Genomic DNA, 19,584 nt, shown 5'->3' with positions numbered 1-19,584 from the left:
TAATACCAAACAGATTCTACACTGAGTACTGAGTGGGCAAATGATCTCAGTTCAGTCCATGAGAAGTTCAAGCATTCACTTTACAACTTTCAAACATTTATTAAAAACTGTATTAGTAACGTTATCTGTAACAACTACATATAGACAAAACAACACTTCACTACAAACTTTTGTATATATTGCATATAAATCAAAATAATAATGTTAGTAATTTAACAGGGACAGTTGCAAATCCACTTTAACAAATGATAATGTGTCAGATCTTCTTCTGTTCTACTTAGCTTTCTCTTCATAAGAGCTCTTCAGTTAAAGTGAAACTGATGGTGTTTGCTAGGGGGAATACCATGTCTTTATTATGCATGCATATCACTAGGTTATTTCCCAAAAATGTCCATGCTTGCTGGATGCAAGTTTTACAGAAACATTATTTTTCATCAGTTATTCTTAACGTAAACAGATATAGTTTATTTTGCTTTCTTAGTATTCTCCAGCTAATTTGCCTTTGTTCATAAACTAACGTAAATTCATCCAGCAGCAGTGTAAGAAATGTCTGCACGTTAACAAAGTTTAGACAAAACAACTGTTTAACTAAACATTAAATATGATTTTTTTGATGCAAGTCAGTGAGAGCATCTAGAAAGTACTTACTTCATCTCTGTGTGTCATCCATTGTTCTAATCTTCATGCAGCACTTCAAATCTACCAGCTTTTTACAAAAGACCTGTTCATGGGCTAACAAAAAGGCTGGTCTATACCTGCAGTTCATCTTTACAGATTTCCACTGAACTCCTCATTCGACGCCTCACGCATGCTATTGCTCCACATCCTTCCTCCCGCTGTAGTCTACTTTGAATTCTAAGAATACGGAAAAAAGTGACTTCCTCGGTCGTAGACAAGCTCTACAGAGCTGTGTGTCTGCACATGGCAAATCATTGTGCTCTGCTTTATGACTTTTTGAAAGATAGTCGGGTGTGCGGGTGGCCAGGGTTTATCAGTGGCCTGTTATAAATTTCCCCTGGGTCTCTCCCTTCACCTGGCTGGGAATTGTGTGCGTTAGTCACCTTAAAAGGGACAGCCCCTGATCAAAGCTTGCAACAATCACATATCAGTCAAACTCAGAGGCAACACCCTGGACAGGGGTGCTTGTACTAAAGTAAAATATATTTTAATAAACATTTAAGTTTTAATAAACGTTTATTATTGTCTATAGTAAAACTCATGTTACATGAGGTGATGGCAAAGAGCTTGCTTTATATCACAGTTTTGAAGTTTATCTAAAACAGTTTTAGGTATCTGTAAAATGCATTAAAAAAATTACAAAACAAATTTGATTAAACTAGTTTAATCTGTTCTAATGCATTAGATTTAAAGTTTGAAGTATTGAAAATATAAGCAAGAAATAAGTTTGTTTAGTTTGTTTTTGCAAGAACCCATTTATACAACAATAAAAATAGTTGTTTAATAAGTTTTAAATATAAATTAGCAATGTTATACTACATTGTATTTTTAATAAAATGTTTTGTTTTTTTCTGTTTAGATCTCTCTTTAGAAATGCTTGAAATTGTACCTACGAAATAGTTTTTCGTTTGGATATTTTAATTTTGTTGAATGTTTATGTAAAAACTCTAAATCAAAGTAAACAAATTCACACTATGATTTATTTCAATACATGGGTTTAATTTAAGAAAAATCACAAGAATAAATAATCATAGAGTATAAGAATAAATGTGCTGTAAAACAGCAAAAATAAATACAATAAATACCACTTTGTTGCATTAATTATTTATACATTTGATTTTACAATATTCCAAAAATTAAAATATTTTATTAAACATAAAGTTTATAAAAAAATAAAACAATATTTTATAGCTATGATTTTCCTCTCATTCTCATCTGTGAAGTTATTATCCTTTCATTATTAAATTCAGTATCATTCCATTATCATTATCAGCTTGATTTGTGATACTATTAGATGATGAATACTTTTCTTTAACTTACAAAAAATAATAACATTATAGACCAGAGAAAAGACTGAACCCATACATCATAATGGCACAAACATAAACATGTTTTTATTTTGCATCTGTCCATATACACAGGATACACATACAGTATTGTGAGAAGTGAAAAACACTTTCCATACTTTCTCTATTGAAGGGAAAGACTCTGAAACAGTTAAATCTACAGGCAACTTTTGTGAGACCATTACATCAATGTGTATCTCATTTATTTCAGGTACTTATTTGACCTTCTGTGGATTCTGTACTGATGTCATGATTTTGCTCAAATCCAACCCTATAATTCTCCCCTCTGAGGTTCCTATTTGCATAAACATTTTGGTGAATCATAAATGAGCATCTAAAAGAGATGCAGAGAATACAGGAAGTCGACGCAAAGTTTGCGAGTGTGGCGTACAGGAAGTGATCACTACCCATCTCTTGTGGGCGGGGCGTTTTTTGTTTACTTGTCTTTGATGTTGCCTTGGAGAAATAAAGCTTAAACTTACAAGACCACACAAAAATTGCTGTTCACGTCCTATTCTGTATGTGAGCTGTTACTGATAGACAAACGTGGTACTAATTATATCAGAACTTTAAGCTCTTATTATTTTGCTTTTTCTGCACAACAGCTAATTTTCTCATATTTATTATGTGAAATCAGGAAAATGCTTTAGGGAAAAATGTTCTCTCTATAAAACAACAGAGCAACCGTTAAAACATATAACATAAGCTTCTTCATAAACATCTTTTCTTATTTCATTGTATATTGTAAACATATAAATGATTATTATACATGTGTTACTCTTTATATCAGACTATTTGCATCAGCTATAATTATGAAGGATAAAACCAAAAGGCAAAATGAAACGGCATCAATGTTGCAGTGGCCATCTTTCTGCCCCCAGTCTTTCACAGCTGGGGGCAGATCTGTGGTTTCAATGAATCTATGTTAAAAAGCACAGAAGAAAAAACACTGTATTCTCCCCACCCCAGAGGATGCCAGTAAACTCAATGAAGGTCATCTTTACAGAGTTACTGACCTCCTACAGCTAATGAAGATACTGTATAGCTTTTCTTTGAACATCTGCAACCAAATTCAGATTGCTTATAAATTCCTTGTAAAGTTCTCATCAGTGCTGTTTTTGCTACGCTATCCCAAATGAGTAATAGGTGACTTGCTGTTACAACTTATCATGTGACCCAGTCTATGTTAAAGTCTTATAATCTAATGATGAGATTGTGAGCATTAAAGTTTGATTTTTACATTGATTTCAATATTTGTCAACGATATTTGTTATGTATTTACAGAATGATCTTTACATTATGTAGGATGATTTTATACTGTAAAACCTGAAAAATTAACTCAGCTAAAACCATTGGAGGAAATTGATTGCCTCAAACCATTTACGTTTTAAAATACATACACTGTAAAAAAATACTTTGCTGCTTAAAAGGTTTTGTTAAATCAACTCAGATTTACAAGTCATGTCAACAGAGATGAGTTGTCACAACTCTAGTTGAGAAAAGTCAACTTAATTTTATAAGTTATAACAACTCATCTGTAGTTATAACAACTCATCTCTAGTCAAGATAAATGATAGTAGGTTGAAATGACTTGTAAATTCGAGTTGATTCAACAAAACATTTTAAGGCAGCAAAGTATTTTTTACAGTGTACATATGAGTACTGTGAACTAAAATATATTGAGTCATAGTCACATATGCACCTATATTTAAGTTAACAGTTACTCATATGCATTTTAAAACTTAAATGGTGTGAGTTGAGCTAATTTTACAGCACTGTAAAAAATTAAAAGTTGACTTAAAGTCGCAATGAAATTGAAATAAAAAACTATATATATATATTTTTTATATTGTGGTATTATTAACAAATGACTTATCTGTGAGCTTCATTATTTTAAAAAAAAAATTGTGTGTGCTCATAATCTTTAATAAAAAATGCAAATCTCCTCCCCTCCTCAAAACGATCTTTCTTCACTTCCGGTCATAAGTATGGCAGGTGGGCGGGGTCAGGGAGAAGATCGCAGCGATTAGCAATTAGCAACGCGACCCAACTTCAAACGATCCAATCAGATCTGGATGGACAAATTCAAATCCAGCCCTGCCTTATTTCATCTCAAAAGCCGTTTCATTCGGATATACGTCACCACGGGGAAAATAAGGCAATCGCTACTTATTGTAGTTCACATAACTCAATTTACTGAGTAATTTTAACAGTTTCCTCAAATGGTTTAAGTTAACTTATCATGTTTTACAACAGTAAAGCACAAAAAACGACTTACAATCAGTTCTCACGGGATCTTACAGGTGCTCACAGGATCTCGCAGGATCACATATCTGCTGCTTAATATTAGCATTTTAAAAAGATTCACAATTTCTATTCATCTGAGTGATGTATTCAAACAATTTCAATCAGTTTTTAGAGGGTACTTTTCTTCTTCACTTGAGTTTAATGAGTTTTCATTATATGTCTAAAATAAATAACTGATGTTGTTTGTTTTTGGTATTCTTGGTGGTTGTGTCTTATAGTACTGTAAACATGCTAAGCATAAAATGAATAAAAATTTGATATTTGTATATCACCATAATATCATACATATTTAACATATTCCACTCGACACTGTAAAATCTCTATGGAACAAGTACATTTCTATCTATTATGACATCACACAGACGTTATGTCATAAATGCTGATTTGTCATGAGCTGAAAATATCAGCAAACTTTCACATACAGCTTTCCCACCCAATAACATGGCATTTGCTTTAATATGCAGCGTGAGTCTTTTTCTGTCTTATCTGATGCAAGTGGATGAAATCACTGCACGTCCAATAGAGGAAATGAGAAATGTCCCTACAAAGACATCGCAGGATGACTTAGAGACATTAACATCAGACAGATCCTTGAGTAAACCTTTGAAGCCTGGACAGGTTCTGGTTCATTCAGATTCAAGGAGCATTTCGAATGCTGACAGTACAGGTACTGAATGTGATGAAACATAACTTTATATACTGAAACAAACAGATCATCCATCACATATCCTGTACAGTACATTACCTATAAAATCATACTTTGTACATAAGTTACTAAATTGTCTTTTTCAGGTCATAGTCAAAGACAGAAAAGAGATCTTAAGCAATTTTTTCATGAGACCGCACAACATTTCTATATTCATGCATCCCGATCCATTTTATACGCCTTTCCCATCACTATTATCTCTATGATGCTGCTCTGCTGTCTCACGTAAGTTTGTTCACCATTTACACAAAAAAAATGTTTTGGATTAACTAAATTAAATTGTGGGCAGGATTTCCATCCAATATGAATGTGTACCTCTAACTCATAAAAAACTGCTTTACACAATTAAAATATATTGAGTTTGTCCAACTCAATTTAAAGTAGATGGCAGTACCTCAACTTAATTTAGTGTAGTCTAAATAACTAAATTTAGTGTAGTCTAAATAATTCAATTTAGTGTCATTTGATTAACTCAATTTATTGTAGTTTCAATAACTCAATGTAGTGTATAAATAACTATATTTCTAAGAAGGGCTTGAATCATTTTTTTTCATGTGTACTTCATTTAACAATGCTGCAAGCTCTTTTAAACTAGCATTTACATTTTTATTATTTGATGCAATGTAATTGTGTTTCTCTGTTGCAGTTGTGCCATTGACAGGTCTGTACAGTCCAGTGAAGGTTTCCACCACTAAAAAGTTGGTCATGAAGACATTAAAAATGGTCAATAAAAATGCCTCAATGCTATCTTAAATGCTATCACTTGTAATATCACTTATTCATATATAACATATATGACAAGATAAAAACAAAACAAAAACAAAAAACGAAGTCCAATAATTCAAAGTCCAATAAGTCACTTTGGAAAAATTGTCAATAGTGGCAAATGCATAGATTTTTGGGATTAATAAAAAAAACTCAGAGAAGGAAATCCATTAGTCCAACACAGGTTTTGCAACAAAACTTTACAGCATTCTTTTTAAAATCATATATAAATATTCCCTGATAAATAAACCACATTATCAAATGAATTACATTTTTCTAAACTTGGGTCAAAACAAAAGAGAATTATATTTTTTTAGCACAAAAAGTATAAAAGATCATGGGTTCGAACCCAGAGAGCGCACACTGTAAAAAAATTCTGTAGAAATTACAATGGTATTGCAGCTGGGTTGCCGGCAACTTACCGCAGATTAACACCTATGTTATTTACTGGCAAGAGCTTGTCCAAAGTTAAATAAATTTTAAATATTAACAAGTCTTTATCTTTACAGAATAAAACTATACAATAACAGCCTCATGCAAAGCATTCTGGGAACCAGAAATCATCATCAACCTTTTTCTGTTTTTTGCTTCAGATTTTGTTTCCCGGAATGTTTTGCTTGATGTTGTTTTTTTACTCTGTAAAGACGAAGACTTGTAGGTGTTTGATGTTCATTTTGCTTTGATCAGAATGTTGCCAGTGAGAAGCATACATTTGAATCTGCGGTGAATTGCCGGCAACCCAGCTGCAATTTCTATGGAATTTTTTTACCGTGCACATAACAAATGAATACTTTGTAATTCACTGTATGTTGCTTTGGATAAAAGTTTCTGCCAAATGCGTAAATGTTAAGGTTATTTTTTCCATAGACCCCCACAACATGCCCACTACATCACATAACTTTTAATTTCAATGGAAACAAATGTGGGCAACACATGTACAAATAAAACATCTTTTTTATGTACTAGTCAGTGAAATTAGATTTTATTCATAGTCTATTGTAAAAGTAGTCAACTAAATACATTAATTAATGTAAATCAGTGTTCCTCTCCCACCCCCCACCCCCCAAAAAATTATGACATAAAACATTATAAAACTTTTTAAATTAAACAAACATTAAATTAAACAACGTATTGTTGTTGATTAGTAGCCTTGTTTTTCTGATGATTAATTAAACAGAATTTATGACAGATTGATGTATTTTATAAAATGCCATGGAACCCCCCTGGCACCAACTTGTGGCCCCAGTTTGAGAACCACTGGTGTAAATGTACCTTAATTTAAATTGAGGATTAAAATTCCCAAAGCATTGTTATTGAGAGTTCATTGCATATCCTTGCACTGTCCACCATAGTAGCCTACATTTAGTAATTTAACAGTAATTTAAAGCAGGGGTGGGAAATCTTGGTCTTGAGGGGCTACTGACTGTCCTGCACAGTTTGGTTCCAACCCTGATTAAACACACCTGAAAAATTAAATCCAACTCTTCGGGATTACTTGAAAATGAAATGCAGGTGAGTTTGATTAGGGTTGGAACTAGACTCTGCGGGACAGTGGTCCTCCAGGACCAGAATTGAGTACATTTATTATAAAAGAATTCTGTTGTGTAGTAGTTTATTTATGTATATAAATAATAAAAGTATTATGTCGGTAATTTTATCATAACTTCAATGTTATTACTTCATTTACCACAAGGGGTCGCCTTTTCGTATTTGTCAGTTTTGTTTTGTTGCAGCAATGAGCTCGTGTCCTGCATTAACACTGTTTGAGAAAGAATGCACTACTTAAAACTATAAAACATTTAAAGCTGTAATGAATGATTGAAAGCACCGATTTATATATTTGTATATTTAAATAATCGTCATTCAACTAGATAATATCGTTGTTTATCTCTTTATATTATGTATTGGCACTTTTTTATATTTTATATTAAATTATATTATATATTATTGTACTAATTCCAAAGTAAATAAAGTTTGATTTTGAGGGGCAAAAATAAGCACACACTGTCAAAATGCGGGCGGGGTCATCGCGCTCAACCAATCCTGTTCCAACGAGTGTATGCGATGGGCTTGTTGGACTTCGTGCGGCGCCGCTGGGACTGACGGGCGGATGACGTCAAAGTACCGCGAGAGCTATTCGAAATCAGACTTCTCCATATGATTTCGCGAGTCGAACTCGCGATACTTTGGCGTCGTCGGCTTGTCGTTACTTTCGGCGCTGCATGAAGTCGAACAAGCCTATTACCTTGGAAATGACGCTTTTATAGGAGGAACTGACAGCTGCTGCGCGTGCGTGTTGCGACGGGTACATTTTGGGGCTCGCGTGAGCAGGGCGGCGTTTCTATGGTGAGAAGATTTTTCTTGGGCCACATGGACCAGAACGCATCGCACCTTCCGCCTCTGCCTTCAGTGCGTTTCATAACGCGACGCGTTACATCAACGAGTTACCCCGCCCTGTGTCTGTCACACATCGGTTGTGGCGTTTTACAGTTTTATGGACACATTTAGGGCTATTTGACGCCCTACAAGGGGCTTTTGTGTAACGGTCCGCTTCGGCGACGAATTTTCTGGACGGTCGTCTTAACGCGGAATCGGTTTCCAGTCAACACGTCGCGTTTTCCGACTGACGCCCAATCAGATCATAAGCAGATGCACTGCAGCTTATCATACAATGCATCGCTGTTGATCGTACAGGTGTTTTTGCGTCTGTATTTTATCACAAAGGGTCGTTTCCATTGAGACTACATCTGCATGGTGCACGTGCATCTGATCTAACGTTAGCTGAGGTGGGCACCTCAAATCATTTTACCATTTTTGCACTGAATACAGATTTCAAGTTAATGTTTCGCCAAGAGGTCGGTGTCCTGTCCTTCATTCCGTCGTGTTCGTACCTTTTCCAATACGAGAAGAGGAACATGTCCCGATATAACATTTACAGTCTGCTAGACTGGATCTATGGAGGGGTGGACCCCAAATTTGAAGGCAACGGAGGGCCCGAGTGCGCAGCCTTCATCTCGCCACAGCAGAGGATCATTGAGAGTCTGATCATCGTCTTCATCTCTGTCATCGAGGTGCTGGTGGCCATCAGAAAGATCAATGTCCCAAAAGAGCTCAGAGAGGTGTCTAAGGATGGACGCAGGAGCAGAGAAGACAGCTTGGGCAAGAACTTGTTGCTTGTGGCACTGTGCATGACTTTTGGAGTGGAGGTTGGGTTCAAGTTTGCCACCAAGACTGTGATCTACCTCCTAAATCCATGTCACGTGGTCACAATGGTGCAAGTGAGTATATTTATTATATCAACTATCAATTAACAGCTGTGCAGATGGAAAGGTTGTATATTCACATCTGTTGGTGAATGAGCCGTCACTGTCCTGGTGCCCTTTAGTAAAAACAGTCATCCTCCAAGTTGTGCAAATTAATAATACATGACACATAAAATGGCCTGTTAACACTTGCCAATAATCCAATTTCATTCATGCTGCATGCATAGGTATTTTAGTTCATACTTTACATACTGCATACATGCAAGAGCAAATCTAAACTTGTTAAATCATTTCGATGCCTCTTCAGTGAATTTCAGTAACTATTTGCATTGCTTTGGCAGCAAAGGTCAGCGGTTTGATGATTCAATTCCCAGAACACATAGTGATAAAAATGTATACAGGGTAATGCACTGTAAGTCAATATGGATAACTATCCGCTAAATGCACACATGTAAATGTGGTGTACATTTGTGTTCCAACGCTATAGTTTCACAATAAACTCGGAATACAACCTACACGTTTCTTTGTAGGATTCGCACATTTCCAAGCTTGGAAAAAATGAAATGAGAGTAAGAAGTGCAATGTTTACTGTAAATTGATTAGTGAGGGAATTCTTCCAGGTTTACCCATAATAATCGGTAACCTATTGAGTCAAATTCCTTTTAAAAGATTAAGAGAGGAATGAAATACACTGTTATGTACACTTTATTGTGAGTCACTTCAGAAAGAAAATATTTTGCAAGCAGCAAAAATGTGAAAAGATTTACGTCATACTGCTACTTTTCTTAGAGTCTGTACATGTGCTGAGTTGGCATACATTTACATTTATTCATTTGGAAGAAGCTTTTATCCAAAGCGACTTACGAATGAGAGAGAGCATTTTACATTGGCCATCTGCCATGATATGTGGTCATGCTATGGTTTAATAAAGAGGATGTCTTTAAGCCACTACGTGGTTGAAAATAGTTTTTACTTGTCTTGTTCTGTAACAAGTTTCTTCCCATCTGTACGTTTTCATGGACAACAATAATTTGCTATTAACTCGATTAAGACAATACTCTGATTAAGAAACTACCATGTATTTTTGTTTGCCATAATTTTACTAAAATAAATCATAATCCAAGTTAACACAAATCAAGCAAGGCCAAAGTCCCTTTAAGGCAAGCCTGCAATGTTCGGGTAAAAATGTGTAACGCTTCTTTGAATGGAAATCAATGAAGGAGAGGCATCGATGAATGAACCGCTTTTGTGAGTTCTCGTCTCCAACGTAAATCTCTTTTCTTGGACTACAACAAAGACATGGATTGTACCCAACAGTTCACTTCCTGGGCCAGTTGACGTAGACAAGACCGACATTATCATAATTCCTCCCGCTTTGACTCAAAGCCTGTAAGCCTATCAATACAAACAAACATTTTAACTTAATTTAAAATGAATTAAGTGCAACAAATACAACTTCATATTACATATAACTTACAGTACATGTGCATAAAACATTGGAACACTAACAAGAATGTATAACATTTAATTTTAAGTGATTCAACTTCATATACAAGTCACATTAAGTATAACATATAAACCACAAAAATACTTTTTTAAACGGACATTAAATCAAAAACGCCAATGGAAAGGCAACATTAATTATAAATCTGTAAATGATGATAATAATAAAATGTGCTTTATAAATTGATCCTTTCTAACAAACAACTCAATAAAATAATAATGGAAGTTAATATATTTCAATCATGAATATATAGATTATTACTCGTATTCACAGGTGCAAGAACTGGACAATGTATTCCACTTTTGTATTCCACACATTCTAACCTGTCACCCAACAATAGAGACAGAGAAGCACGCAAATGACTAATCTTCTGGTAGATTTTACTATTAAACAACTAATATTGTAGTATATACTAACTATATTTTACTTAATTTTTAATGTTGCAATTATTACTGTTTAAAAATATATAGTATAGGTAGAATGTACCCATTATTTTGTATTTTACATGCTAGTTCATATAATTATGTAAACTATAACTAATTTTCATGGGTTATATTTAACACCCTCCAGAGTAATTGTTTACAGTGTATATGCCCTTTAAAATTGCGTGTTTAAAGCATGGATGAAGCTTGCAAGTGAACCAATGAAGAATTGTCACTGAAACCCACTGTTTAAAAATGTATTCTTACTCCGCGACAGCGGAGCAAGATTTCTGTCAAAGGTTTAATAGACAGACGAATCGATATAAGTTAGGAATGAAATCGTGTGGTTGCTTCATTAGAGAATTTGATTTTTATATGATTAATCATGCAGCCCTAATGTATAGCAAGACTGAAACCCCATTCACACAGACCTCTGGTCCCAGAAAATACCCGTAAAATTGCCAGACAAGTGTCTGTGTGAACAAAAACTTGTTCCGTTAATCTTCTGGGATCGTTGCCGGAAAGAGGACCTAGTAAGATACGCGGGTAACCCTCTGTGTGAACAAGAAGCCGGACGAATGCCGTAATGGGCGTGTCGAAGTGAGGACGCGCGCGTCATCACAACACAAGTTATGGTTCATCTCCTTACAACGACAGATAACATGCATATAAACATTCACCACGAGAAATGTTGCAAACTAGATTGAAGCAGTTATCAGGAAATGATAAATGACACGCATAAACAATGACGCACGTGCCGTAGTGAGGACGCGCGTGTCATGGCAACATGAAGTTGCTTCAACTCTTTAAAATGAGGGATTTACAACATTCACTACGAGAAATGTCAGCAAACTGGACTGAAGCAGATATCAGGTAAGTTAGCTCGTTACTTACTGCTTTGAAATGGAGATCATTCAGCAGCATAAAAGAATATCGCGTCACATGCTCATTTGAGCTATAATAAACGAAAATACCCGCGCTTCATCCCAACAAGATATATCGTTCAGCTCCTCAAAATGCGGGTTTTAAATGCATATAAACAATCACGATGAGAAATGTCTGAAAACTGTATTAAAGCAGAAATCAGGGAGCTAGTCAAATATCCACTCTGAAGCTGAAATCATTCACCAGCATAGAACTGTGCGTTCACGCGCTCCTTTGTAGTCTTATCATAAACAAAAATGCACGCGAGTTGTTTCTGGAGAGAGAAATAATAAATAATATGCGAACTTCAGACGCTGCATAGAAGAGAGGGCGGGACTTTCAACAGGTCACGTGTCTTTCCGGGACCGGGTAATCATGTCAGTGTGAATGAATAAAATATCAAACGGTCCCGGAAAATTCCAGGATGCCTGTCCTGTGTATCTTACGGAATATCTGTGTGAAAAGGGCTTAATAACCAACCACTATCCTTAAAGCTTTCGTAAAAGTAAAAATGAAACCATAATGAAATAATGTTTGATACCATAATGAAAACGAATTGTGTTGAAATATGTTAAATTCTGGAGGGACCCTTAGACGGTTTGGCATGGGGATGTAATTACGTGTGCCATTAATTGATTTTTATGTTCTATAACATGTTAAATGGGAACATGAAAGGACTATTCTTGGAGCAACTCATGTAAACACCTTAATTCGATTATTGTTTTATTCAGAATAAGGTTAATAATTAGATTACTGGTGTCTATGTAAACGTAGTCAGTGTGTCGTAAGCCGTTTTTACCCACAAAAATTACTTTTTCTCATTGATTTTTCTTGTTAATCGCAATGAATGAATCTTTGTAGTCATGCCACGGTCCATATGATTGGACCATTAATGTGAAAAGGTTTCAATGAATATTTTAAATCTATAAGTGCATGTGGTCCATTACATCACACCACCAAGGAGGTTGTGTCTCATAATTTACAATCCCATTTCAGAAAAAAACAGCATAAAGTCTAATGAAATGCATTCAGGGACTAGCTCGGCTTAGATATGAATAAAGTGTTGAAAGGCCAACAGGGTGACAGATGATGGGATATCATAAGAAAGACTACTGTGGGCTGAGTGTTTGCTTTCTAGACAGGAAGCCAATAGATATAGATATAGAATGAATAGAGTCTAGTGCATGATATACTTCAAATTTTTGTAGAGTACCCATCCATATCCTTTCACTGCGTGTATGTAGGCTGTTGCATCTGATGCACACATACAACAATTCTGTGGCAATACTGATATTTAATTATTTAGATAGGCTTTATTTTTATTTGGCCGATGTCCGATAATGGAAAAAATTTACTTTTATCTATCAATACAGATTATAGGCCGATACATGGGTGTATTCCTACTTATTAAACCTATTATTCTTATTATCAAAAACATTTGTTTGTGGCTAGCTTAATTTATCAATGCAGAAAAACCTTGGGTTTCTTAAACCATAAAACCACATGAATAATTAAAGGAAAAAATGGTCCCTAGATATCACCGGGCAGTACCCTTAAGGGACAGGTTCGGTGTTTTGCACTTGAAGTCCTGTTTTCGGATTGTTTATGATGAAATAGAACGGTTTTGACTAAAATTTGGACATATGATGCTGTCCCAAGAATTTTCGGGTGTTTGTTGTATTACCCCCCCACCTCTATAATGGCTCTATAGGTGCACTGGAACAATCCTTCCTAAAATGCATTAAACTTTCGTTTACAAAGACGTGAAACTCAGCGAGTGGTCAGGGGTGTTCACTGATATGCTCACACAAAAATCGCTGCAAAAGATGCTTTCCAACAGGTTTTATCGTAGTTTTTGTCCAACTCCATTGACTTGTATTAGATGTGCTGTGAGGTACTGTATTACTCCGCGCCGGGAACCTTGTTTGTATTCTTGCAATTGGCAAATGTGGATTATCGCCACCACCTGGGCTGGAGTGTCTATTATTCAAGCTCTCAACGGAAGAATATACGGGTGTGAGGTGTTTGGAAAAATAGGTCCACAAGTTTACAACGAATGCTAAAACACCTGTTGGAAAGCATCTTTTGCAGCGATTTCCGTGTGAGCACACCAGTGAACACCCCCGACCACTCGGCGAGTTTCACGTCTTTGTAAACGAAAGTTTAATACGTTTTAGGAAGGATTGTTCCTGTGCACCTATAAACCCATTGTAGAGGTGGGAGGTGAAACAACAAACACCCGAAAATTCTCGGGGCAGCCGCATATGTCGAAATTTCAGTCAAAACCATTTTATTTCATCATAAACAATCAAAATCTGAAAACAGGGCTTTAAGTGTAAAATACCGAACTTGTCCTTTAAAAAGGTCCTAATATGTGCAAAGATGTACTTATTAAAAGGGTACTGCCCCATTGACGCCTAGGGAACATTTTTTGACCATTTTTTCTGAAAGTGTACAAAAATGCTGTTTTAGTAGTGTGTAGTATATTTGTAAATGTTACAATTTTATTGGTGTGTGTAACAGCTCAAGTATACAGTATGTAACTGAGACTCTACCTGTAAAAGCCAGCCTAAAGTCTCAAATTTTATCACCATAGTCCCTAAACGCATTATTTAAGTGCAGGGAACCGGATTCAAGTTCAAAACACTTTCTCCCATTGTGTTTCCCCCCAACTTCTCAAACCAAAGTTACACCCTTGGGTAGGGATGCACCGATAGGATTTTTTTGGGCCGATTCCGATTTAAACAGACAACTTCTGGCTGATACCGATATTAAACACTTGTATACAATACTATACAGTTGGTCTATTAGCTAGTTTATTTCTGCATCAAATTATTTTTACTGAACATGGATTTGATCTAATTAACATTCAACTGACCAACATAATAAGAGAGGCACAAATTAAAACAAATATAATAAGACAGCATGACAACCCTCAAATGTGGTTTTTGCTATTCAGCATTTATTTTATTAACAACATTAACTCATTTTTGACATATAATGGATTTCTTTATGCAGTTAATTAATAAACAATCGGTATCGGCCTGTCTCGTGCTATTGCCGATATGCCGATGGTTTCAAATTCATCAAAAATCGGCCGATAGATATCGGTGGCCAATACATCGGTGCATCACTACCCTTGGGTCAGAGTAAGAGTATTTTGGGAAAATGTCTGCAGTCTGGGCTTTTTTCAAGATCTCGGCCAAAATTGTATCTTACTTTGTGCCTCTTTTATTATGTTGGTCAGTTGAATGATAAATAGATCCAATTCATGTTCAGTAAAAATAATTTGATGCAGAAATAAACAATTGGCCAACTGTTTAGTATTTTATAAGTGTTTAATATTGGTATCAGCATCAGCTAATTAAAAATCATATCTGTACATCCCTTTGCATCGGTGCATATTATTGTACGTACACACCGCCACAGACTTGAGCTTCCAAAGTTACCGGAAGTCATTCATTTACAATGGAAGCCGACTTCTCTCAGCTGCAAGGAGCGTTAAATCCATTGGTGTCACGTTTTGGGCATCTTGAGCGACCAGAGCGTCAATCAGAAAGTTGAAAGAGGCTCAACTTTATGGTAATGAGCTATGACGCGGTTCAGCGACCAATCGGAATATAGCCTAGACGTTCTTCGCTGGCTGATTCCGGAGAAACATACAATGTAAACTTTCTTTCCTACCAAAACATTAGGTTCGAGAAAATGATCGTTGTTGCTGGGTTTCCTTTCATTTATGATATGACTTTATTTTCATATAGGGACCAGTTACAAAAGAACGAGGTATGGGATAAAATAGCTGGTATAGTTGGTGTCCCCGGTGGGTTTGTGAAGTGCGTGCTGATGATGTATAATATTTAACTGATAGATACTCAAATGTGTCTGTGTCTTGACAGTAGGACTGCACAGTGTATCGTTTAAGCTAGGGATGCACGATATATCGGCCGACATATCGTTATCGGCCGATAACTGCTTATTTTAATATTATCGGTTATCAGTCTGATAGCAAAATTAGGCCGATAAATGATGGATTATTTTGGTTTGTTGAACCACTTCACTTGCTCATTGCTGGTCATGTGAAGTTTTGATTGGTGCTTTCTGTGACATAGCACAAAGATGACATGTGTTGCGGGCTTAAGAAGAGTATGCTAGTCTAGCGCAAAGACAAGATGTCTGCGGTCTGGGAGTTTTTCATTGTGAAAATAATATGAATATTTATCGGCCTATATATATTGGTTTCGGCCCCCAAATATAAAGAGTTATCGGTATCGGTGCATCCCTAGTTTAAGCATCAATATCACAATGTTCGAATCCGTATGGTCATATCCGGGTGTGCCTCATAACTTAAGCCTTGAAAAGTGAAGCCTCGGGCTCTTTGATCGCCCCCCGGTGGCTGGCTGCAGGACAAGTCATAAACCCCACCCTCTCCATTGAAATGAATGGGACTCTGCACTAAATAAAAAATTATTTACACTTCCAATAAAAGTTTCCGAAAGATGATTTTGGTCCTTTCAAGTAGTTGTTATCACGCTGACATATGTTCAAGTGTTCATTATTGTGGTAAGTTTCATTTTAGCTAGTAATTTAATGCTACAGAAACGGGGCGTGTCGTTATGATTGGAGTGGTTGAATTGGTCGCGCGAGTGTTTGGGCGGAAGTTTGATACCGTGGCTTTGCCTTTGGCTCCATGGACGATTCCTTTTGCGCATGCCTTGGCTCCAAACTGACGTTTTTACGTAAAATGGCAGCGACCGTGGTCGGACATTTTTGGCTTCAATTCATTACAATGGTGGGACGCGACGTCACGTCGTCCATCTTTTTTTACAGTCTAAGGTCATATCCCAGGAAGAATTGGTATCGTAGTTGATCCGTGATTCGTGTTTTACAGTAATACAGATTTAACCAATTGCACAGATGCAATAAAATAATAATAATTATAGCTAATTATTTTTTCCAAATGTAACCAAAACGATTATAAAAATGCTGTCAAAATGTAAAAAAATATTGGGGGGGGGGGTCATTACCATTTCTTGGTGACACACACTTCAGAGCGGCCAAAGCGTCAACAAGCTTCCCTGTACTTTTTGACAAGCGTCCTTGACCGGGCGGCCTGAGCTTCTTTGGAAGCTTAGGTATGCGGTGGTGTGTACATACAGTTATCAGTGGTATATAAAGACTGTGCATATAATAAACAGATATGTTTTTATTACCTTAGAATGAGTCATTTTTATCTACACACACTGTGGGTCTCCTTACATGGAAGTCTCAAACGACGACATGTTTGTCCTATGGTACTGTAGCTTCTCTATGTGCTTTGAAAGGGAAGGGTGAGCCGTGGATTGAGTCGGTGGTGCACCTTTAACTCTTTCCCTCCAGCGTTTTAAAAAAAAGTTGCCAGCCAGCATTTTTCATGATTCACAAAAGTATAATGCCTTCCAGAAAATGTTCTTCTTTAAATATATAAACAAACAATATATCAAATGAAAGAACAAACCCTCTGCTTTCAAACAAAAAAAACGTTTCATCCTTCCTTCTCTTTTTATCACCTGTCAAATGTAGGTTTCTTAAAAAACACCCAATTTTGTGCAAAAAGCTGAAATAATTCAATTTTTGTGAAGGACTTTTGATAGAGATAAGATGCAGAGCGATCTTTAAAACATACAGAGTTCTTTCTCTTTCATGTGAGGCGCTATTTTCGGGGTGTATAAGTTGCCTCCTGGTGGATAATGCGAAAAGCCGGAAATTCTCGTCATTGGCAGGGAAGCGTTTTCTCTTAATTGACGAGTTATCTCGTCAATGGCGGGGAAAGAGTTAATGGAAAAATGTTAGTTCAATGAAACAAAAAACACAGTCTCATGGTGTTTGTAGCTCTTTATCAGCATTATATACATATGAACACACTTCCAGAGTTTACGAATCAAACTTTCCAATTTAACGTATTAAAAGAAAGACTGTTGTCTCAGACCAGCATGTTGTTTTTAACTTGAATAAACAATCTCCCAAAGTTTAAATACACTGCAGTCTCGCTGTTATCACTTCAGTCTTTCAGAATTTCCCCAATGTGCTATGCTATTTAATGTCAAGATGCTTATCTCGGCATATTTAATGACTTTCTTATCACGCTTATTTACAATTCTCACTGCAGGTCTTAAAGGGATAGTTCACCCAAAAATGATAAATCTGTCATCATTTACTCACTCTCGTATTGTTACAAATTTTAGTTATAATACTAAATTTTTTAAGTGTTACCAATCAAAAAAAATTTTAAGTAGCAGTTTTCACTTTTTACAGTGTATGAAATTGTTTACTTTCCAAAGATTGTTTTTAAAATAGGCAGTCAAAATTGCATTTGTTTTTGAGTACATAATGTGTCGTCATTATGTAATAAAACTTACATTTTGAGATTTAAGACAACTGTGAGCTTATCCTAACTTTGAAATGTTTACAACAGATAGAAACACAATTGTTGAATTTGGTTTCATCTGGCCTTAGGCTATAACAGCTGGTGGGGGAGATTCAAACTGCTCCTGTTGTTCACTCAAACCACTTGTTATTGGTTATTCATTTCATATTTTATTATTATGTTTATCCTAAAGAACATTTGCCCTTTGGTTATGTACTCGGATATTGGGCTGGGCCTTCACGCTTCGTATCTAGACATGAAACTTTAGTCTAAAATTGATGGGGAAAGAATGTTCCTTTGCTCCAGGCAAAGTTTTCCATAATGAGCAACCATCTGGCCCCACCCCAAAAACAATGTGATCTTACTATACCAGACCTAGTACTCCTGAACTCCAAGTGTCTCAGTAAACCTATGTACAAGTCTTGTAAGGTTGAAACCTTATTATGAGCTTGCCAATATCAGTCTAGTCTGTATATATCATGTACAGAAACGAGCAGCAAATGTGAAACAAAAGCAGAAATGCAACATGAGTAACATTGTTGACATGTTTCATTCATAGCACTATTAAAGGGATAGTGCACCCAAAAATAAAAATTCTGTTCTCATGTAGTTTGCTCAATAACAGTGTTTGTGTGTGTGTAGGTGCACAACGTTAACCAGCGCGTGAAGTTTGTCCAGCTGTTCACTCAAATAAACTAAAAGCAAAAGAAATATAACTAATAAGCTAATGAAACGACCTGTGTGTTTCTCACTATAAAGGTTCGAGATGTTTTGTTTGTGGTCAAATAAAGCAGAAGTGGCCATTCGTTCTTACCCTTACTGTGTGTTTCAACACTCTTACCCAAGCTTTGTAACATTTCTGAACATTTTCTGTCCAGAAGAACATAGTAGTTACCTTTTTAATTCATAATAGAGATGAAATATCTCATCCCTGGAGTTATGCTATCTGTGAGCATTAGTTGATTTACCTAGTAACATCGCCGGGATCAGTCCCAAAACGCGTCCTGTGTAAACATAAGACTGGGAACTGTTTTTAAAGCGGTGTGTCGTAGTGAGGAAGGGCATGCTGTCATTTACATAGGGATTTTAAATCCAGATCAACCATCAAGACAATAAAATGTCTGCGAATCGGAACGAAGCAGAGATCCGGCAGCTCCTCAGTATCCGTACTAAAGCTGAGATTGTGAAATCGCAGATGATTAGATCAGGATTTTTGTCATCTCTGATTGAAATATAAAATTGCAGTTTTTGCGGAGTAATGTTCTG

General features: G+C 36.0%; 1 protein-coding gene and 1 long non-coding RNA gene across 2 annotated transcripts in view; both read left to right on the top strand.

Moving 5' to 3' along the window:
- The first annotated feature begins 4,711 nt into the window (after positions 1-4,711).
- On the top strand, positions 4,712-5,796 carry LOC141366222 (uncharacterized). Its single transcript, XR_012371321.1, has 3 exons — positions 4,712-4,998; positions 5,124-5,262; positions 5,684-5,796. It is a non-coding gene; the product is annotated as an uncharacterized lncRNA (long non-coding RNA).
- Positions 5,797-8,046: 2,250 nt separating this feature from the next.
- The window catches only part of LOC129423551 (transmembrane protein 164), a 49,514-nt gene continuing 37,976 nt past the window's right edge, over positions 8,047-19,584 (top strand). The window contains exon 1 of the mRNA XM_055179882.2: positions 8,047-9,080. Coding sequence (XP_055035857.1) covers positions 8,643-9,080 — 438 coding nt within the window. The 5' untranslated portion in view covers positions 8,047-8,642. The remainder of the gene's footprint in view (positions 9,081-19,584) is intronic.

Source organism: Misgurnus anguillicaudatus, chromosome 9 (assembly GCF_027580225.2).
Source record: "Misgurnus anguillicaudatus chromosome 9, ASM2758022v2, whole genome shotgun sequence".
Lineage (NCBI taxonomy): Eukaryota > Metazoa > Chordata > Actinopteri > Cypriniformes > Cobitidae > Misgurnus > Misgurnus anguillicaudatus.
Note: the sequence above shows the minus strand (reverse complement) of the source record. Positions and strands in the feature narration are given on the sequence as shown.